General features: G+C 48.6%; 1 protein-coding gene across 2 annotated transcripts; it reads right to left on the bottom strand.

The window, feature by feature from the left end:
* Positions 1 to 396: 396 nt before the first annotated feature.
* LOC144940791 (ubiquitin carboxyl-terminal hydrolase 22-like) lies at positions 397 to 20,367 on the bottom strand. 2 transcript variants are annotated; one of them, XM_078867197.1, is made up of 13 exons: positions 20,053 to 20,367; positions 15,042 to 15,174; positions 13,167 to 13,280; positions 12,946 to 13,047; positions 12,635 to 12,804; positions 12,054 to 12,201; positions 11,557 to 11,662; positions 10,331 to 10,495; positions 9,225 to 9,351; positions 7,465 to 7,556; positions 6,521 to 6,577; positions 4,026 to 4,175; positions 397 to 3,400 (listed from the first exon to the last, which is right to left on the bottom strand). In XM_078867197.1, the coding sequence occupies exons 1-13, from the start codon at positions 20,170 to 20,172 to the stop codon at positions 3,358 to 3,360; spliced, it is 1,527 nt and encodes a 508-aa protein (XP_078723323.1). In that variant the 5' UTR covers positions 20,173 to 20,367; the 3' UTR covers positions 397 to 3,357. The 2 variants fall into 2 exon arrangements, with proteins under 2 accessions (XP_078723323.1, XP_078723324.1); XM_078867198.1 differs by lacking the exons at positions 15,042 to 15,174; positions 20,053 to 20,367 and adding an exon at positions 14,968 to 14,986.
* Positions 20,368 to 22,273: the final 1,906 nt, after the last annotated feature.

The raw sequence follows: 22,273 nt of genomic DNA, 5'->3' as shown, positions 1-22,273 counted from the left end.
TAAGAGCTCTTGCACATTGCTCCATGTGCATTCCTCAAATGTTGGGCCAAAGTAATAACCCAGTTGTGCCCAGCGTTGTGTGGTGTTTTTGTTGATGTCCGCAAACCAAAGGGGCAGCTGGAGCAACGTGGGCAGCTTCCACGCTACACTTCCTGCTCGGCGCGCTGTAAGAGGCGGGCGACCGTGCGGGGTGAGACGCTCTGCTGCTCCCTCGGTTCGCGCAAAGCTTTCCAGCAAGCGGCGTCCAACGGCAGGTGCTCTCCCCAGCGTCACCCCGCTGTCCCGCACGGCTTCCGACGCGAGCGAGCCCTCGCCGACTTAGTGCGCGGTCACGACGCTTTAAGCGGCGGCGGCTGTTTCCAGTCGATTACCGTTTTTCAAGTTGATTGCCGCGCATCTGGTTCAGTGTTGAAGAGGGAGCAGACGAATTTATTTGGGTTGCTTGAACAACAACAAAAACAATACAGCCCCCTCGTGAACACCGCAAGTGCTGTAGGAGTCAATGTTTTTTTATAAATTTACATTTCTGGAGGTAAATAAATCGGCGGAGGGGCTGTCCGTAAGGCAATCGCGATGTAAAACAGCAACAAGATGGGAAAAAAAAACTCTACAGAACTATGACTGTCACTTTATTTTAATACGTGTTTAAAAATCTGTCAAACACTTCATTCCAAAAGGCATGTATTTTAGTCATCTACTTGATGCCCAGCATATGACTTTTGAGGGGGGGGATCTCAATTGGCGAGGTTGCGTGACAGGCAACCAACGCAACCTGTAGTTGGGACATTTGGAGAGCCACAACACAAGTTATCACCACATCCCAAGAACTCCCCTCAGTGGTCTGTCATCAATTTTTTTTAAAGACTGATGTTGCACGTGCCGGCACATTTAAATGAGTCTCAAAACAAGTGTTCATTAGCAGAACCTAAAACAGGACTTCTGTCCTCTGTGTCACGTGTGCCACGTGTCAAATTTAACATTGGGGGGAGGGGGTCCACTTAAGTGCACTGCCAAGATTGCTGCAATTCACCCTTTTTACATTTTTGTTTACATAAGTGTTCACAAAAAGCAGCGGTGTTTTTTTTCCCCCATGGCTTTAACACCGAGATAAAGATTGGCCGATTCGAGTTTCAATTCTCGGCAAAACCGTTCATTCCCCACTCTTGGGACTGGATGTCGGGGGACAGGGGACGGCTGGGGGGGGTCAAAGAGACATTGGGTTCAGACGGTGAACACTTCTCTCCAGGAGTCATATACCAACAAGTGCCCCCACCAGGTCGAACGTGGCATTGTTGAACAACGTTGCCAACACGCGGTCGAGCACACTTGTGAAACGGCAAAAAGTCGCGACGCGTTAGTGTCAAGGGCGCCCACTGGCAAGGTGGAATGACATTCACCATCATATTTGCAGAAAGTACTGGACCTCATTTTACACTTTTTTTTTTTCAATTTATCAGCCTGCGCATGAATTGACACTTGAAAGAAGTTGTAATCGTAACAATTAGAGGAAACCATACTAGTGGGAGCTGCACCAAATAGTATATTTTTATAATAAATTTACCGTGAAATGGCAATATAATTGGCAGTTACGATATCTGAAAACAAATCCCGGTGCATACTTTGAATATGCCGTTCTCAACTGAAGACAACTTTTTTCACATTACACATTTATATCCAGTACTGTGTGTATATACATATGCACAATAGTATAATTTCAAACCTGACACTTGGACTTGTAAATGGCACCATAGTCCAGCAGCCGCTTAACCCGCCTGTTTACAAACCCAACATGACTCTCCCCAGGTCTTGTAAGCCACACACACACACACACACGTACGCTTTGTATGTGTTTAGAAACAAGTTAACCTGGGGGACATTGAATTACCTCCACAAGATTTGAGTAGGGTGTGTTGCTGGCTCGAATGTAATTTTTTTCTTTTGGTGAAGGGGCTGTAGGGAACTTACTCTTAGGTTGTTTCGGTAAAGTCACGTAGGTAAAAAAAATTTAATTAATAAAAGTAAAATAAAAATCACGTTTCGGAGACAACACAAGCTTCCGTCTTCAGGTGGAACCGTCACAGCACGATTGCTGTATCAAGTCATTTTAATTTTTTTTACCTACGTGACTTTACCGAAAAAACCTAAGAGTATGAATCCTTGCAGTCACGAAAACTTCAAATCTGTAGGGAACTTCCCAGAGGCTCGATCGAGTCAAACGCGAAGGCATCGTGTCGGATTTAACGGGGACGTGCACGCGTACGCCTGGCATCACTCCATGCTCGTACGATTAGTGATCCTGTTGAGCAACTGCAGGTTACAAGCAGCTTTAATACGACAATTATTCAACACTTAATGCCGAAGTTAAAACTTCAGTCAATCGCAGTACTGTAGGGTGCAGAGCAGATTTTACGATTCTTAAGAACAAAAATTTCCCTTCGACAAACTTAAACGTTTGTTTGTTTTTTGCCAACGAAGTGACCTTGATAATAATTCACAGCCTACAGGAGAACGCAGCATCATATCTGCCTTTAGAAATCGTGACATGCAGGTGTCCATTCAAAAGCCACCAAGTTTATACTTGCGTTCACGGACTTCATTATATCACCCGAGGGGGAAAGTGCATTCCATCTACGCGCGTGCGCACCACGAGCACGAAAAATGACCCCTCTTCCTTATACATTTAAATCCCCGAAATGGAAAAAACTACAAAACAAGGCATCAACACATGTATCTTCAAAGTATGCTTTAGTTGGGAAAAAAAAAATATGTACAAACTGTCGCTGCCAACGCGGTGTGGCGTTATCGCGTCACGTTCAAGAGCAATGGGGTGGTGTTCCCAGGGCATCGGTTGGCGACCGGGGGTGGTTGTCCCGCAAAGGTTTGCAGGAGCTGCCACAGGGATGAATCTCATCGCAAGCTCCAAGCATGACCAATCCAGGGGCCTGCCGCCTCGGTGTAATCCATGATGCAAATTCAACGACCGCCGGATGTTTGCGATCGGGACTAGGACGCTACAACCGTGTCTCACAGATCATTAACTTTTAAATAAAAATCTCTGTTAAAAAAATGATAGACATTGCAGACATAAGGAGCTGATGGTGGTGCAGCAGCAGCAGCGTGCTTGGCTCGTATTTTCCTCCGCTATGCATGCGACTGCTCAGGGGGTAGGCAGCAGCAGCTGCAGGGGTCCACATTGAAATGACGGTGTGGCAGCGGTGCAAGAGGTCTCCGTTGGACATGCAGCTCGCGAGCACTGGCAAGGGGGGAGGCGTTTGGGCCGGGAGCCTTGTCAATCAGTGCGGGGAGTGGGGGGCAACACTTCACCCCCCCCCCCCACCCACGTGTGCCGCAGAAGCGTCACTCGTACTCCAGGATCTGCTTGTGGTAAAACAGCAGGTAGCTGGGAACACAGTCACAGGTACAAAGTGCATGTCATTCATTGTCATCCTCAGCTATGGTCAGTCCAATGCGAAATGAAGACCTCTCCAAACCACCACCATCTGTGTCCGTGTACTGTGTCACTCCTGAGTGGATTAATGCAGCACGCAGAACGGTGCACTTACGTAGCGGTGTACCCTCCAGTTCCACAACCTCACTGTGCGTTGCATGCCGACATAGTATCTCGCAAACGCTATCGTGACATTATTCATGGAGAAATTTTCGCCTACCGCGGCACTTTTCAGGAACGCCTTAAACGAGAACTACCCGTACCCGAGTTTTTTTTCATTTAAAGGTTCAATAAAACATACAATCTGGTTACCCTCTTCGGCCCCAGTGGGTACGGCAGCCACATCTCCATTGAGGTCCACACACAGCGGTGTGTTTTGCTGCAAATGCAAGCACATGGCCTAATCTTTTTTTGAATATTGTCGCCGCATCTTTACCTTCTACTAAAGCAGACGGCACACAGTTTTGGGCTCGAATAGCGAACCTCTGCAACAAGCGGCGAAGGTGCCACACACAGTTCCGCCAAGTGACCGCCCTAGAACGCTTGACACACGTCCGACCCCCGTCCCTTCGCTCACCCCTCACTGTCGAGCACATCGGTGACGCTGGCGCGCGTTATGACGGCGTCGTCGCATTTGAACCACTGGTCGCGGTGCAGACGGATGAAGCTGGTGTAGTGGCCGCTCTCTAACGTGCCCTGGTGGTTCACCACCGCAAACAGAGAGTACCTGCACGCCGGGCAAAAACAGCCAACACCGCGGGCTCAGAGGCGCCTGCCTGCCAACAACCTCCAGTGTCTACCCATTTTCCCGGAGTGTGAGCTTCATCGGACTTAAAAAGTGTAGGGATATGAACAAAGTGGTGAAACTGGTAAACAACAAGCAGCACTTCGTTCAAATCCATCTTTGCTGCTGAGCGGACCGATGGGGCAAAGAAGAGTTCTTCGGACAATGGAGCAGTTTACAAGACTCGCACACACATCCCTCCCCCCTCCACCCCGATTTGGCTTCACACAATAAAACATGTTGGACATCTGTTTTGTATCATTGTCAATTTACTGGCATCACACCCGCATTTGTTTTTACTCCCAAGTCTTCTCTACTCCCAGCTGCCGCACGGCGCCCACACGATAATTCCAGTAAAACCTCTCTAAGCCGGACTAATTGGGGTTGAGAGCTTTTCTGGTTTGCCGTTGTATAATATGTATTTAATTATTTCGGATTGCCTTTTTGGCTTACTCTGAAATCTGGCTTAGGAAGTTTTGCTGTACATGGTACACGTCAAGTTCAACTGTTGTGACATTCAAATTTTAAGATGTACTTTACTTCCCATGTAATTTAGGCGTACAAAAAAATAAGTGCGCACTTTTCTGCAATGGAATATAATTCAAATGGCTAAGGCACTTGTGCCGAGTGCTGTGTCTGCAAGACAATAATAGTTGAACTTACCGTTACCATGAACCGATTTGCTCACGCGTTCCCCCAGATTCTAAGGCTCTACGCACGCCACATTTGTGACTGGTGTCAAGTGAGTTCTTCTTGGTTCTTTCGATAAAGTCACGTAGAAGGGAAGTAATAAAATAAAAATAAAACAAAAAATAATTCTCACGACGTTTCGGCCACAACGCAAGCAGCCGTCCTCACCTGAGGACAGCTGCTTCCCTTCTACGTGACTTTACCGAAAGAACCAAGAAGATGAATCCCTGCAGTCACGAAAGCTTTAAATCGAAAGTCAAGTGAGTTGTTACAACATGCACACACACACCTACTGCATTAAAAGGCACCACCCCCAAAATAGTACATCTCATTATCTGGAGAATACTGTATAGCCTGTGTACAATACAAGAGGATCCACTGTGAATATCATGAGAAAGAAAGAGCTCAACTAAAATTATGCAACTGAACGTGGCCAAGGTTTAACTTAAAAAACATCTTCCAATTCCATCACAGCAATTCTGACATGGCTCGGACATTTCAATTATCACGGCAAATTGGAAACTTATTTTCAAACTGCAGATGGCGTGACAGATTTTTGCGGATTATGGTGAAACTGAAATAGCCCAAAATGTCTTATTTAAGGAAACATGTTTTAGTTTAACAATGTGCCATACAACATCGCGATCCTGCAAGTCGGGATGCCACATAATTATCAATTTTCATGATATGAACCTTAAGGCGGAACCCCGTGGTCCCATAAGCCCCCGGCTCTCGCATAAACTGCGTTGCGACGTCATTTCATGTCTGTTGAAGGCGAACGATACGGCAATCTATTCCTCTTGACGAGCTCTACACGATGCGCTAATCAAAGTTTCGAAGTTTTGTTTGTGACTACGGCAATTTTGGCAACAACGGGTGCTGGGTGAAGAACGAGAGGATTGATTTCTGGTGGGTCGCGGCGTTTATGTGCGCGGTAAGGTTCACATGTTAAATATCAAGTTGTAGCGATGATCAGTTTGCCGTGACTTTGTCATTTCATTTCATATTTCCGTTGTTTTTGTGCTTCGCAATACTTCTTCGTATGAGTGAACATTATTTAAACATTCTTCAAGTGCAGTTCACTCGGTTATAATAAGCCCTCAAGTCGTTCTCGATTGCATCCCGTAACGCAAATAACGCACGTGGCTAATGGCGACACTGAATCTATACATACCAACATCGTGACTTAAGTGCCATGGCGTCAGTTACTCTTGAAAACATGATAGCTGTTAAATTTCTATTTAAAGCTTTCGTGACTGCAGGGATTCATCTTCTTGGTTCTTTCGGTAAAGTCACGTAGAAGGGAAGTAATAAAATAATAAAAATAAAATTAAAAATAAAACATAATAATGTTTTATTTTTATTATTTTATTACTTCCCTTCTACGTGACTTTACCGAAAGAACCAAGAATATGATAGCTGTTGAACATTTAACACGGTTGGCTACATCGAGTTTGTTATTTTATGAACATCTCGCCAAACGAGCAATGACAATCACGATCTAAAACTACTTTTGCAAAGTGTAATGATGAGATTATTGCAGATGTTATGCACGACATGCCCGCAGCATTGCCTGGTTACTGCAAGTGTATACGCACTTGTTTTCATTGGTGCTCTCTCCCGTTTGGTACTGGCCGTTCACTCTGCTGTCCTTGCTGGAATTGTACAAAACACACGGCACGATCAACACACAGAGCGTGGCTCAACACGCGTGGTCATCACAAGAGGCTGTGCTAGTGGACTCAAACCAAAACCCAGATGGGCACGGGCACAACGTCTCCGCAAGTATACACGCGTGCCGAACAACCGAACGTAGCGCTCAAGCGGGTATTCACGCACCCTGCGAGTGTGTGCATACAATGCACGAGCAGCCACATGACCCAACAAAAATGTACATTTACTTTTAAGAACTGCTGTTATAGTCATTCAAATCCAGTACATCCAGTGGCATTCAATGGATTTCCACTGGTGCGGTGTGCTCTGGTGAGATGAACGCTTCTGACAAGTTGCCTGCCGGCGCCTCCCCGTAGGGACACATGCAGTCGACGTGCAATGAGGAGGAGTGTGATTTGTCTGACAGCACTGAGAGTGCGACGCTGCGGGGAAGGGCCTGGTAAGCCAATGCCGCTCCCCCCGTTGCGCTGTACAATTCATCGTACCCCACTCCTTCCAAATCGGTCACAATCTATTAAAATTCAACTTTTTATTTTACTCGGTAAGGCCTACTCTGAGCTCTTTAGCTCTTTTTCAGAAGCGACCTGGCCACAAATGATAGGTCAACAAAGTGGCTTATCACGTGGAAATTTATAGCAGTCAAATACTCTAAACGCACGTTTCTAAATGTGGAGGGAAACACCGGAAAGACCCGGAGAAAAATCCACGCGACCACAGGGAGAACATGCAAACTTCAGATATACAGGCACCATCAGGGTCGGGATCGAACCTACAACCTCCTGTATACCAGGCGAGGTAGGACACATCTCCTAGCCACCGTGGCATCCAATCAAATTTGTGAAGGCACACAGGAGGACAGACGAAGGACCTGGAAGCCATGAAGGGCGTCATGTCGAGCTCCAGCGGGAAGGACACGTAGGTGGAGATTTTCCTCCGCAGCCGGGCAGAATGCTCGAACCTCTGCTGGTCCGCAGGTCAACGGCAACAACACAGAGGCACAAGCAGGCACGGGGAGCAGGCACGGGGAGCAGGCACGGGGAGCAGGTGACAGATACTCCGGTCAGTAGAGATTCACAGGCGCATTATAGGAACGTTGAACTTCTTTCGCACCATACGTAGCCAACCGTGCTATTCGGACTGGGTACCCCACGACTTGAGTTATGGCAAACGACATTCCTCAGCACTCCAGCCAAAATGAGATGGCTAAGAAAAATAATACTCGGGGCTATATTGAGTTGAGGCTAAAATCAAAGCCATGCAAAGCACTGTGTAGATGTAGCATGAAACCTAACAAACTACAATATTCTGCAGTAATCGATTCACGGTTATTGTACCATGGGCGCGTCAATACATTTTTTTTATGCAAGTTCATTCTGCGTTACAAAGCCACATTACTATTACTACCCTAAAAGAAAAAAGTGCAACAAATTATTAAAAATTTCATCAAGGGGTGTCAGCTCCTGAAGTTTCGCTGTATCGCTTGAAACGTAATTGTTCCAGGGCAGTGTCTAATGTTAGCGTGTTCTAAAGGAAAAGTAGAAAATTATGATGAGAGTTAGACATTTGACAAGTGACATGCAGGCTCTTAAGGCTGTAAATTTCCAGAGTAAATGAGAAAGTTCGTTTAAAGTCATGCTCAGCAAGATTAGTAACCCTGAATGCACGGTGCAAAAAGTCAAGTTGTCAAGGCTAGCCAATACATTGCCGTCTGCATATGAAATGTGAAATAACAGGGTCAGCATGTCGGCACCATTACTGTCTGCAAAGTCATTCGGGGCCAAAAATAACTGGATAATTACGTAACGTTTATAGATGACGTCCGCTGAAAAGAGGTCGCCTGTATGTTTGACTGTTTCTAGCGTGCGTATGCATGTAACCGTAAAATGAAAAAAAAATATCACCAAATGACTTCCAAACTTCCAGCGCACTTTCCCACCAACGTGGAGACGCGTTTTTTTTGTTCTTGTTTTGTTTACGAGTGGCCGGGCAAACTGCAAGGACGGTCAAGTGCACGGCAATGTGAACGCGACTTCGACAAATAATCACTGCTTCCCTCTCTGCCCCGGCTAGCCGCTTTGCATTGTTGGCGAAACAAAAGGGTCGTGTGCAAAGCTTTTCAAGTCGTGCTACATTTCAATACACTTGTTCCAACTCGTTTTCATCGTGAGTTCATCTCTGTGCATCTCATGAACATAATGAGTGATGTTCACGCACGCAGTGTTTGAAATGCAGCTTAAGGCCCACCCCCACACACAAGGAATTATATCATGGTTGAATGGCCAAAAAGGCTCGGAAAATGTTCGGGGGGAGAAATGTGTACTGGTACATGCAAACCGAGTTAGCGTTCGGATAAGAAAATTGATTGAGGAGGATTAAACTAATGTACTGTAATGTCTTGGATTAAGTTAAGGATCGATATAAGGACCATGGTTAAAAGCCAAGGAGCCTGGGCAAAAGGAAAAGAGTTGCACCATCAATTTGAGATGTTTCACTTGGCAGTAGCGCCAGGTTGTGTTGTTATGCCTACCAGCAGACACCCGATCTTACAACGAGCGGACATAAGCAGCTACGAACAACGTCTTGACTGGGGCGCCTTCCCTTGCGGTGGGGCAGGGGGGGGTGAGATACCTTGAGGTGAAAGCAGGCGACAATCGGCAGCTTCCGCATGGTGAGCTGCTTGGTGGACTCCTGGTAACTGTGGCAGCCGTTGCATTTTATCTTGGCACTGCTGCCAAGATGCTCCGGCCGGGTGAACCTGTGGACGATGTCAACTGATGAAGGCCGTGTCTCTATGTGAAAGATAAGAATAGGTTTGAGGCTTTCTGGCAATAAAACAGGTGTTAAGAGGTTCACACACCAAATATATACCTTTGCAAGGAACCGAGTCTGCATTAACCACGCATATGGCAAAAGATGCAAACAAAACAGGCTGTGATAATTATATATGCAGTCTTTGAAACCGATTGACCTCCACGAGAGACAGCCTTTTCTATGGCCTTCTATGACCAGTGTCAGACCAGAGAACGTCTCTATGTAGGCTGCTCAAGGGAGGCCCTGACATCCCTTGGGGCAATCCACTCGGACCCTTGTTTCTTCTGGCATATCACAGCCGTGCAAGCGAGAATCCCTCGCAGTATGGGTGGCTTTCCACTGGCCAATTGGGGTGCCGAGCCACAACCAAACGGTGAATCTCTGGCCTAAATCTGGCTTGGGGCCAAGCTGGGTCAAAAGGTCACGGTTAATAAACTCGTTCAGTGTGTGTGCGAAATCAGCGGCACGGCTCGGGTGCAGCAGTGGAAAAACATCCAGGCGCCTCTTGAGCCGCTCCAGACCGCCTTGGCTCAACCCTGGCATGGCCCGGTTGTAGAGTGGTAAAAGAAGAAACTGTGTACACACGCGGGCAAGCTGTGTGCGTGTGAACTTGCGCGTCTGGAGCGGTAGCGCAGCGGTTACAACACTGCGCTACGAACCCGGCGACCCGGGTTCGATTCCCATTCGTGGTCAACACCAGTGATGAATATGAACCGTTCCTGGGCCTCCCTTAGGTCGACTCAGACTCAAAGGAGTAGATGGTGTGGTGTGTTAACATCGCCACTCGGGAGATTAAGGCGGCCGGGTGCGGTGCTGGCCACCCACCCCCTCGTGTGATGTGCACTTGCCCTAACAATCTGTTAAGACTACACGGTAGGGGGTGGGGGGTGGGATCATTGTTTGTCTTTGTACTTATTTCGTGCCTGCGCAAGCAGTCGTTGAGGGTGGTCGGCCCCGCAGGGATGAGGGGCCCCCCTCCGTTGGGTATTCCGCTCTCAGCTGTGGGGCTGAGCGGCCAGAAAGGTGAAGAGGAGCCCGGGAGGTCAAGGGAGATGTCCCAGAAGGGGTCTATGGTGGTGGACACGCCCCTGCACACACACGCGCAAACGCACGCAAACATCCTCCCATTAGTACGATCAAACCACAGCGGTGAATTGGCACTTTGGTGCACGGATAAGAATTGTTTGGCACTTTGGTAAATGGAAAATCACGAAAAAAAAATTACGAAAGCAAGATTAATATCTGAACGTAAAGCTAATGTAACGTTATAAGAATACATTTTTACGCAGGAAAGCTGAAGTCTCAAAAGTGATTTTAAAGGAGGGTCTTCTGCATTGGAACATTTTTGCCAATTCCCTTTGAAGGAGCGCCTTGCAAGTCGAAGGAAACAGAGTGCTTGGAGGAAAACCGCCGCACAGAAGATGCGACAAACGCTCAAAGCTCCACACGGATGAATTCACAAATCCATTTGGCCTCGCAAATACTTTCCTCCAAAGTGCTGTATTGACACGTGTGCACCAACCCACCCATCAATTGAACCTTATGGCGGGACCCCGGGGTCCCATAAGCCCCCGGCTCTCGCATAAACTGCGTTGCGACGTCATTTTATGTCTGTTGAAGGCGAACGAAACGGCGATCTATTCCTCTCGACGAGCTCTACACGATGCGCTAATTAAAGTGTCGAAGTTTTGTTTATGACTATGGCAATTTTGGCAACGACGGGTGCTTGGTGAAGAACGAGAGGATTGATTTCTGGTGGGTCGCGGCGTTTGTGCGGGGTGGGACGGAGTCGCCAAAAGTAAATAAATTACGATTTTGACTTCCGTTTATTCGGGGCGCCGGGGTCACGCCATAAGGTTAAATTGTGGATACTGTATTGAGATGTTAAAGAACGTTAAGAAAATTGTGTCGCTTAATTACAACCCTCCACTAAAGCGCAAGATGTCTTATAAACTCCCAATTCATTGATCCCCATTTTTTTCCTTTGAATATTAATTTCTGTTTCAAATAAACCTTACTTAAAATGCTGTAAACCTTAGAGAATTAAATGGGACTGGGGTGGTGGAAGGGGGAGTCACAAGACAACTGGACCACCCTGTACAAAGTACATATGCAGTGAGGGTAGCAAGGGATCATGGTCCTCACTCACTGGCACACTTGACAGGTGACGTCAGACTGCAGGCCACCAGTGAAGATTTGGTCAATGATGCAGTTGCAGTGGTTGGGGTTGTTTGACCTCTTCCCATTGGCATCACCTTGAGAGACAGAAGCAGCGCGAGCTACAATTTAAACAGCTGTTACCTATGCAAGAAAAGAACCGCCAGCAAACCCCAGAATGCACTGTCATTGAAAGGTCAAATTCCATAATTATATGTATCTTTAACTTCTTTCGCACTGTACATAACCAACTGTGCTAATCGGATTGAGTAGCATGCGTTTCATGTTTTATTACACGATGTCGATCTTCTTTCGCACCGTACATTGCCAACCGTACAAAATCGGGAGTACAACAGTTCACTTCCTGCATTGAAACCGAGCAATCGGTACGAGACAAAACGGCAGGTACCCTCTGCTTGCGCTACCAACGCCCGCGCGCGCCCCCAAGCGGCACGCGACCCCCCCCCCACCCGCGCCGCCGCCACGCACCCTTGCAGTGTCGATGCAGCACGTCGAGCGCGGCGATGAGGAACTCGTGGGCGTCCTGCTGCTCGTACCCGGCGAGGTGGCGTGCGTGCGTCCACACGAGGTGCAGCAGCCGGTAAGGAATGTGCGGCGATCGGAACCCTGAGTAGAACTGCAGGGGTGGACAGCGCGCACGGCACACGGGCCCCCGCCCCAACGCCGCGTCGCGTGTCAGCAAAAGTACGGCTTCGGAGAACCCCAACAAAGCATCGGGGAGGATAAGCTCTCCGATGTGTTCCGAGTTGCTCCACGCGTTGTTCAGCGCGACGACGTTTTTGCTCCACGTCGCTGGGGGCTTCTTCGAGAATTGATCGGAGCTCAATTATGGTCGCTGAAGAAGCTCCCCAGCACGTGGAGCAAAATGTCAAGACACCGTTTCTAAACAAAAGGCAGCACACCCCGAAAACACATCAAAGGGCTGTACAGCACAACTGCGCCAACCCGACGCAAAGCAGCAAAGCAATGGGGGACGTTGCCTGCGCGGGGTTCACGGCTGCGGTTTCTGGAGCGTGACGCGCATCCGTACGGTGCGGGGGGGTACCGACCTCTTGGAACAGGCGGCACATCTCGCACACGAGGCAGGCCTCGGGGCTGGGCATGCCGCAGCGGTGGCGATCCGACAGGAAAAAGTCTCGCAGCAGAGGCGTGTGCGTGAGCGCCTGTACGATGCAGTTCATGAAGCACGTGTTGCCCAGGTTCACCAGCCCACGCAAACCTGCACGCGGGCACACGCGGGCACACGCGGGCACGCCGGCGTGAGCGGCACGCAGCCGCCTGCGCTTCAACCGAGTTTTTTTTCCCCGCACGAGCCACGCGGTTTGCATGTTTAACTGCTCATTCCAGTGCGCACACACACCGACGGTGCAATTTGCTGATATTTTCCGTCGCTTGGGGTTCTGCTTGAGGAGTTCAAGCTCTCGGCGTGAGGGTTCCCAGCCAATGTAGCGATCTCCGAAGCCTGCAAGGGAAGAGGATCGGTGTCTCGAGTTTATCTGGAGTTGACACAGAAATTATATGGCATCTACCCAAACTTTCAAATGTCCGGCTGTGTGTGCGCATTGGGTATTCCGCGTGTACCTTGCAGCCTCCACGCTCGCCGTTGTTCCTCCCGAGACACGAGCTCCAGGTCTCGGTCGTAAACGTAGTCCTGGCACAGCAGGCAGAACACCGTGCCATGGTACAGATCCATCGCTGCACACGCGCACACACACACACACACGTACACGCACATAAAACGGGTGACGAGGGCACGATGATCTCAAACAGGATTCGCGCACAAGTTACAAAAGTGACATCCAATCTTGTACCATGCAATGCTGATGCAGCAATAGTTTCGAAATAGGTCTGCAATGCTAGGCACACAGAGCCTGCACAGGCAAAACATTAAGATGTAACGGTTTAAACTGCAGGGAGGGAAAACTAGTCATGCTCCAGTCAAAGCTTAAGTACACCGGGGTAGCATGTTGTCTTACGCCGATGCCAAGAAAAACAGCTAAGGGGCCGTCCATAAATGACGTCACGCGATTTTTGAGAATTTTTGACCCCCCCCCCTTCGTCACAAAAAGTCAGACCCCCCCCATGACGTCACAAAGCTCTGCCCCCCCCCACCAAAAATAAAACATGCTTCAAATCGCTTTAAACTATTGTCATTGTAGTGCGTATTTAATGTGGTGCTGCACTCTGATGTTGTAAGAAAAAACATTAAAAAATATATTTAATTAAGTAGAACGTGTTGTCTATATTTATTTAAAGTTGCGCATTTTTATGTGACGTCACATTTCTCAAACCCCTCCCCCCCCATCGTCACAAATGTCTGACCCCCCCCCCCCCCCTAGGTGCGTGACGTCATTTATGGACGGCCCCTAATATAATCCACTGGATGTTGAAGACTAGAAGCACCAGTGTCCTGCTTTAAGCACAACATGTGACACGGTGGACCTGCAGAGCGCCGGGTGCATGCCAACCGTGTGCTTGCAGCAGGGCTACGGTTAACACGAGCAGTGTTGCAGCATCCACACAGGGGCTCCCGTTGTTTATGGCTCTGTACAAACCGGCGCCCCTCATGCAACCGACACCAATCGAACTCAAGTGGGCAGACGTTCACTTGACCTCTGGTAAAGTAACCATGGGTGAAAATTACTGTATTCAAAGTCACGTAAAAAAAAGTATCTATTAGAAGAATTTACAGCCCTTTGTCAATCCACTGTTGGACGAAGGCCTCCCTTGTCATGTCAGTCACGGGGGTTGTGTGATCATACTTCACCATGCTGATAAGTGCAGGCGAGTGAAGGGGGGGGGGGGCCCGGGGACCGGTTCCGTTATTTCCTGCCTCCGATGTTAGCCATGGCTAGAACTCAAGCTCAGGTCTCTGCGGTCAAAGTGAAGTGCGCTCACCACTTCCCCACTGCTCCTCGCCAAAACAACGTCTATATGATCTCAATAAACGATTGGCCTTCGAGGCTGTGGAGGGTCCCCAGCAGCAATCACCAGCAGGGGAGCTCCTCCAGTGGTCCGATATATGGCAAACGCACTTCTGATAAATGTGGCCATGAAAAAAACCTAACAAGATTGGTCTAACGCGGAGGCTTTTGCGACCAATATTATCCCTAATGGAGCTTTTTTTGGGTTAGATCGCGTAAATATAGAGGTGTCGCGAAACCCGTCACCACCTGACACAACCAATGAGTGTGCGCTTTGCCACGTAAACAAAACATGCCAGCACAGCGGTGTGTTGGGGAGTAAATTTACAACATTAACAATTCGAGTACGACGTTTCGCCGGTAATCACAACCGGCCACGTCGGTCGACGGCCGGAAGATTATTCTTGGCAAACATGGAGCACAACTCTCCGTCACGGTCCCACTTGGGGAGGACCTACTTGGTGACGGCAGGGTACAAAGCACCCCCGCCTCGTCGTGGCACGCACGCCCCAAGACCGCCCGCGGTGCTCACACAGAGGGTGACGCTTGGCCTTCGCGTGCTCGTGGATGTGGCGACGTGCAAAGCAGCCGAAGTAGATGCAGTGCAGGCAGGCGTGCAGGCGGCCAAAGTGGGCGCCGCACAAGTGGCACACGCACGAACGGGCCTGCAGGGCCAGGGGGGGGGGGGGGGCGTCCGTCCACACGAACAAAAAGACGAGCACGCGTTAGAGAAACGAGAGCTACAACGCGCGCACGGCAGCCATACACGCGTGCGTACACGCTCCTGTCCAGCCGTGCGTGTGCATACGCGAGTGCATTCGTGCGTTCCTTTATCGGCGCGTGTGTGTGTGCGCGCATCCACGCGCGTGCTTGCATCTCTCCTTGCGCTTGCCCTTGCATAAGAGCCCATTGTTCGGATCATCGTGCAACAGAATTTGTCACAGCTCATTGGCGACACCTGTGTTCCTTTATTTAAACTCGATTACTCGGATATCTGGACATATTGTCTACTATATGCATAAGGAATGATTTTCGAAGTTCGTGCTGCTATCGCGTAGCCTCCATCTGGGAGCAGTTATTATAATCGTTGGCGATTTGCGTGCCATTAATGAGTGACCATTTAAATGAGATGTGTATCATTTGCCTGCACTTACCCTTTGCGGGGTCCATAACCTGCATGTTTCCAATCACTCACACCCTGACACGGTACAGCAGCATGACACACGGAGCGTTTATAAATGGGCTCTAAAGGGGCAGCAAATACTTCGCCTTTATCAATCAAATGCTGGATGAATGCCTCCCCCCACGCTGTGCCGGTCATAAGAGCTGTTTGACCATACTTCACCAGGCTGGTTTTCCACGTCATAGCTGTACTCAGGTAGCCGGATTCATAGCGCGGAGTGCTTAACCACTGCACCACCCTTCCTACGATTTACCCCACCTAACGCCACATTCTCAATCCACCGATGTACCCCGCTGCTAGGCGAACACAGCCGACGGTGATTTAAACGGGGATGAAAGAGCATGTATACGCATCGTCTCTGATACTTTCTAACCCACGTCTGTTACCAGAAACGTATAATTGAATTCGGAAACACGAACATCGACGGGTAGCTGTCGGTCTTCTGCCTCTTCGACGTGTCTCCTGTCCAAACTATACGGTCTTTTTCCCCATAATTCTGCACAGGCCACCGCTTCTGGTGTTGGCATTTGCCAAAATCTTGAGGCGTAGCATTGTGGTGCTGCAGGGCATCTCAGGAGATGGAGCCCTGTGGCTTGCGTCTCCTGACATGCACACATCAGTCAGTTGCGTAGAAGCTGTCAGTGCTAAAACCGTCCCATACTGGCATATACATTACAGCGCTCCAGTCCTATCACAAAGTCATTGAAGGCTAATTCAATCCAAAGTTCTCCCGGTGCACTCACTGCACGTCCTGGTGGCAGCATGTGTCGGTATTGAAAGATGAGACTGCAATTGTTGAATGTGACGAGTGGCCAAACTGACATGGTTTGCAGTCGGATTTGTTGCGCACATTTCATGTATTTATTATTCACGCGCTTGGTCATGTAAACAAGCGCTGTACCTTACCCGGAGCCTGTCGGTAACCACCTATGAATACCACAATATTGAACATGGCCACTGAAATCTCGTTCAGTCCTAACACTCACCCCACCGTACTTGCCAAGTCATTGGATGGTTACAATAAAACAAAATCAATCGCTGAGACTAACGCGATTACGGGTAGGTTGGGTGGTACAACAGCTTCATTGCGGCGGTGTCAAAAGCATGAATACCACAATGGAGTTTATCGACCGACACAATTGTTGTGTGCGGCAGTACGTACAAACCCCGCGAATCTCTTTTTGGGTACGCGTTTAGCGCACCAGCGATATGCGAGCCAACTCAAATGATGCCGCAAAATACGACGATGTCCACTTCGACCACGGTGGCTCGCTCGTAGCGGAATCGTGAGCCGCGCGGCAAAAGCAGCGTCGAATTTAAAGCAGAGCCAGGAGTTTAGGCAGGCCACTGTGAGCCGATGTTAACGCAAGCTACAGCTGTTTCTGCCTCAACATATACACGCAGACATCTGCGAAGCAGAGCTTCGTGGCTCATCGGGATTCCTCCAGCGTAAATAAATATCCTGATTCTCAATGATGAAATCGCGGTAGACGGGCAGCGATGTCGTCGTCGGCTGGATGGTGCTTCAGAATGACGAGAGGGACCGCCGAGATTCGAGCGCAGGTCTTCGTCAAGCTGTAGATCGGACGTTAGGTATGCAGCAGCAGCAACGACAACCACTACCACCACCACACCGTGTGTCATTATGCATACACACGACTCTGCAATGCATGAGCAAGCTGTGTGCATGGGTTCACCAATGAGCTCTTGATTAGTAACAGTGTGTCTGCGTCGGCCTGGAGAGGGGGAAGCCTTCAAAGCGAGCGGGGTGGGATCGATCGTGGCCGGTGACGATTATTATACAGTAGTTGGAGGGGCAAAAAAACACAACCCACGCAGACCAGACACTACTAATACGATATATAAACGAGTACAACGATTGTGTATTATTCATGCACGGGTCTGCCTCGATAAGGACGTTCCTTCTGGCTTGCATCTCACAGAATTATTTTCTATGGACTAATGTCTCTTACCAGCACATCCCTCTGTTGGGAGGGGGGGATGGGGGGTGGAATATACACGTGCAATATGCCAGGGCTACAACATAGCCCATCACCACACACCACGAGGTGTCCCCGTTCATCGACAAACAATTAACAAATGGAGACACGGATGGCATAGCACGATGCTGCAACTACAACGCTGTACAGTGCTGTACTGTACCACGTTGTACAAGGGTGACGGATGGTTTTGGCGTAGAACTACAAACATATTTGTTGTTTTACTGTCACAATTAACCCTAATCTGTCTTGCAATTTTCAGAGTAGTCCATAGCCATCAACCCATACAGTTTACCCCGTGTTCTTGTACAGGGAAATTGAGTTTTCACGTCCATACGGCGTACAGCCGTTTCACAATACGGGCAAAAAAATAATTGTGTCTGTGTATCTCCCTTGTGATGGGACTTTGTAGGATGAACGTTGAGATTTATAAGGGCACGGGGTGACCAATAAGGTCTGAATTGGTATGCAATAAGGTAGGGCACTGATAAGGTGTGGAGTTTATAGTATTGCCTACCAATCAGTTATCAAGATTTCAAACGCAGTACTGCGTAGGTGAAGATTGTTTTGATTAAAAACGCCGGGTACACAACGTTGATTTGCCTTTGGGCCAGTAGGTTTAGTTTTAAGTCTGGTAGATGATAATAATAATTGTTGTTGTTATTTACCATTTACGCTAAACGACTTTATTAGCAAACAGGTGTGCAGGATTCAATGGTTACAAGCATTGAAAACAACGTCTCTATTTAGGGCTTCATACATTCAATGACGATATGCGACTACACAGATCCTGTTGCGGATGCATTTTTAAACGAAGGGTCGTTTGTTTATAAATCTTCACTTTAAAAAATAATGCAAACCCCGTTTTACTCAAGACACCATTTACTTGGGAAAAGAACCCTAAACTCAACGCAAATCTTTAACTTAGTATTTGATAAGTGAACAGTTATCAAATACAGTTACTTTTGCTCATTAACTCCATATTTTATACAAGTATTCCAGCAAAGCACATGTCAACATCTCCTGGCCCACCGATTCATTTTAAATGGCATCGTTTATTTATTTACACGCCCTATCGATTTCGCAACCCCCCATTTTTAACGCAAATAAACATCACCGATCAAAGCAAAGCTAAGAAAAAAACCCCAACCACTGAAAATGTAAACACCAGCCAATCGCACCACACACACACACAAAACCTGGCAGTGTACAACCGAAATATAAAAACAATTATCCCTAAGCAGTAGCCATAATCCAGTGACAACATCGATACCCACACAAAAAAACCCCACCAACAACGAGCGGATTCTGACGCTTTAAACGAAATCGAGGGCTTACAAAGCAAAAGGTAATGGGTTATAAGGCCACGCTGACTTGAATGTAGAACCAAGCAAACACATCCTTAGCAGCAATATCATAATCGCAACGCAGCACTATTGTTTATATTGGAGGAATCCGATCAGCCATAAAGCGTTTCCCCCCCCCCCCCACAGACGTCAATCAAACGCGCTTTATAAACGCAACGCAGAGCTTGCAACGTAAAAAAACCCTAATTATAAAACCCAAACGATTCCGTGCATGCACCATCCATCCAAATGAACACGGATAATCAGGAGAGCAGCAACAGCCAAACGAGTTAAATCGATTTCACTCGAGGCCTGCAATTAACGCAGAACGACGCCGCATCCTCAGTGGCAAAACAGCGATCAACAACCACCAACAACGGTGGTTGTTGGTGTTGGTGGTTGGTGTTGGTGGTGTTGGTGGTTGCTGGTGGTGTTGGTGGTGTTGGTTGGTGGTGTTGGTGGTTGGTGGTGTTGGTGGTTGGTGTTGGTTGGTGGTGTTGGTGGTGGTGTTGGTGGTTGCTGGTGGTGTTGGTTGGTGATGTTGGTGGTGTCGGTTGGTGGTGTCGGTTAGTGGTATTGGTTGGTGTCGGTTAGTGGTGTTGGTTGGTGGCGGCGGTTGTTGGCGGTTGTTGGTGTTTGCTGGTGTTGTTGTTGTGTGGTGGTGGTTGTTGTGTGGTGGTGGTTGTTGTGTGGTGGTGGTTGTTGTGTGGTGGTGGTTGTTGTTGTTGTGTGGTGGTTGTTGTGTGTTGGTTGTTGTTGTTGTGTGGTGGTTGTTGTTGTTGTTGTGTGGTTGTTGTTGTTGTGTGGTTGTTGTTGTTGGTGAGATTCACGCCGCTTTGTAAAAGCCACACGCGCGGCGGGCCGCAGATGTCCACCCACCCCCAAATCAAAAATCCCAGCGTGTGCACGGTAACAGCAACAGCAACACACGGGGGGAGGCTGTGTAGCACACACACACAAACGTAAGCGATACGAACAACAATGTTAAACGAAAGCGTCGCAACAAGAACTCGCCTTCCGCCGCCTCGCGTCCACGGGCCCACACCACACGAACCACTGGTACAGCATGCGCACACTCTGCCGCCACGGCTCCTGCTTGAAGCTGTTCACGTGCGGGCAGCCCGAGAAACTCATCGTTACCAAGATTTGTGGGAGGTTTTTTTTCGTAAACTAAAAACCTCGAAAAAATTGCGTGCGCTGTGGTGTGGTTTTTTTTAAGAAAAAAAAAAGGTTAAATAAAATTAAAATATAATAACAGAAAAATAAAAACCTCCTTCCCCGCAAGGCGCGCGCGGGGCGGATTCTCACCACTGAAGGCACCGCCACCAACTCCCCCACCCCCCACAGTGGCTCTTTTACATTTCCCACACCGCATCGGCCCAAGCATCCCCGCATACCCCCCCCAACTCTTACCCCCCCCCCACCCCCATTGGCCGTTCCTACCAATGGGAGCGGCGCATGGTGAGCATCGCGCGCCCGCGCTCGACCAATGGGGCTCGCGCGCGCGCACCCTCGCCTTATGCGCGTTACGGATTTCAAACACGGGTGGTCGGGTGACCGTGGGGGGAGGGGGCGTCAATACTTGTGGCCCCGCCCCCAACGTTCCCCCACCCCCCTAAAGCTCCGCCCCCTCCTACAACCCAGAATGTCACTGTGGGAATACAAAACGCTCTGAGGGCGGAGTCATGCGGGCCACAGTGAACGTTGAGTCGACTCCGGCGTGTCCGGGTATGGGGGAGGCGGGGTGATCTCTGCCCTGGAGGCGTTTTGAGATCGGATTGCCGTGAGAAGTGACGGAGAGGCGTGCGATTTAAACACCACGTGTGGATAAAGGGGGTCTCATGGGGAGGTTGGGTGGGGATTAACCAGGGTGAGCAGGGGGTTAACAAGGATAACTTAATAGCTGTCAACCCATATGGGTTACCCCCTATTCATGTACAGGGACATTGAGTTTCCAGGTCCATACGGCGTACAGCCGTTTCGATACGGCCAAAACAAATTGTTTTGTCTGTTTGTGTTTCTCCCTTGTGATGGGATATTTGTAGGATGAACGTTGAGATTTATAAGGGCACGTGGTGACCAATGAGGTCTGAGTTGGTATGTAATAAGATAGGCACTGATAAGGGGTTGACATGTATGACAACTGTGAAACTGGTGTAGGAACCTCCTGGTTACACCAGCCCACAGGGGATTGTTGTGTCCGTCGTGCAGGGAGGGGCTGGGTGGGGAGGGGAGGGACTGGGTGGGGGGAGGGGTGGGGAGGGGCTGGGTGGGGGGTGGGAGGGGTGGGGCTGGGTGGGGAGGGGCTGGTCACCCCGTGGTGCCCTTATAAAACTCAACGTTTAACCTACTCACGCCGGCTTGTGCCCGCCCTCACAGCCGGGCATATTTGCGGAATACACCACGCCGCCGTTGACCCTGGCCATTGACCGAGCAACCCAACGTTCCTACCAGCTCCCTCCACAGGAATGTGTTTTAATCGTGTCAATATACGCACTCCTATCATTAACATCACCACACCTGCTACTACAATTAAATTATGAGTAATGGATTACACTGAGTGAAAACTGATAATTGCATTGGTCCAGTAAATTGATCATTAAAATGCCCGTGTTGCTCATGATGCAATGAACACATTCCTGCGGAGGGAGCTGGTAGGAACGTTGGGTTGCTCGGTCAATGGCCAGGGTCAACGTCTATTTGTGTGTGTGCAAATAAATAATGCAATATAGATTAAGGTCTTTATATAGATAGATAATATAATTAATGATTATTTAACACGTAGGCTTTCGCGACCAATATCATCCATAATACATGTCTTTTTGGGTTAGATCGCGTAAATATATGAATGTGTCGTTAAACCCGCCACCACCCGACACAGCCAATTAGTAAGGTTTGCCACGTAAAACAGAACGTGGCCAATTCGTCACTAAAGCCAAGCCACAACTGTTGTGACTTGGCTCTCCGACACACCGGTGTTGCTGTACTAGTAACGCATTTCCATGTTGTGTTTACGTGACAACCCTTACTAATTGTCTGCGTCGGGTGGTGGCGGGTTTAACGACACATTTACACGATCAAACTAAAAAAAATAAAACTATTATAAATTACTCTTAGGTTTTTTCGGTAATGTCACGTAGGTAAAAATGAAAATAAATAATAAAAATAATAGGAAGAATAATAGAAATAAAATAATAAATAACGACGTTTCGGAGGCAACACCTGATGAAGGAAG

Source organism: Lampetra fluviatilis, chromosome 23 (assembly GCF_964198595.1).
Source record: "Lampetra fluviatilis chromosome 23, kcLamFluv1.1, whole genome shotgun sequence".
In the NCBI taxonomy this organism is placed as follows: domain Eukaryota; kingdom Metazoa; phylum Chordata; class Hyperoartia; order Petromyzontiformes; family Petromyzontidae; genus Lampetra; species Lampetra fluviatilis.
Note: the sequence above shows the minus strand (reverse complement) of the source record. Positions and strands in the feature narration are given on the sequence as shown.

Excerpts from the sequence above, each read along its gene's own strand:
- LOC144940791 (XM_078867197.1), bottom strand. The coding sequence starts at position 20,172 with ATGAGTTTCTCGGGCTGCCCGCACGTGAACAGCTTCAAGCAGGAGCCG. Across the intron at positions 15,175-20,052 it reads TGGACGCGAGGCGGCGGAAG|GCCCGTTCGTGCGTGTGCCA; the intron begins GCGAGTTCTTGT and ends CTGGCCCTGCAG. Across the intron at positions 10,496-11,556 it reads GTCACCTGTCAAGTGTGCCA|GGGCGTGTCCACCACCATAG; the intron begins GTGAGTGAGGAC and ends GTGTGTGTGCAG.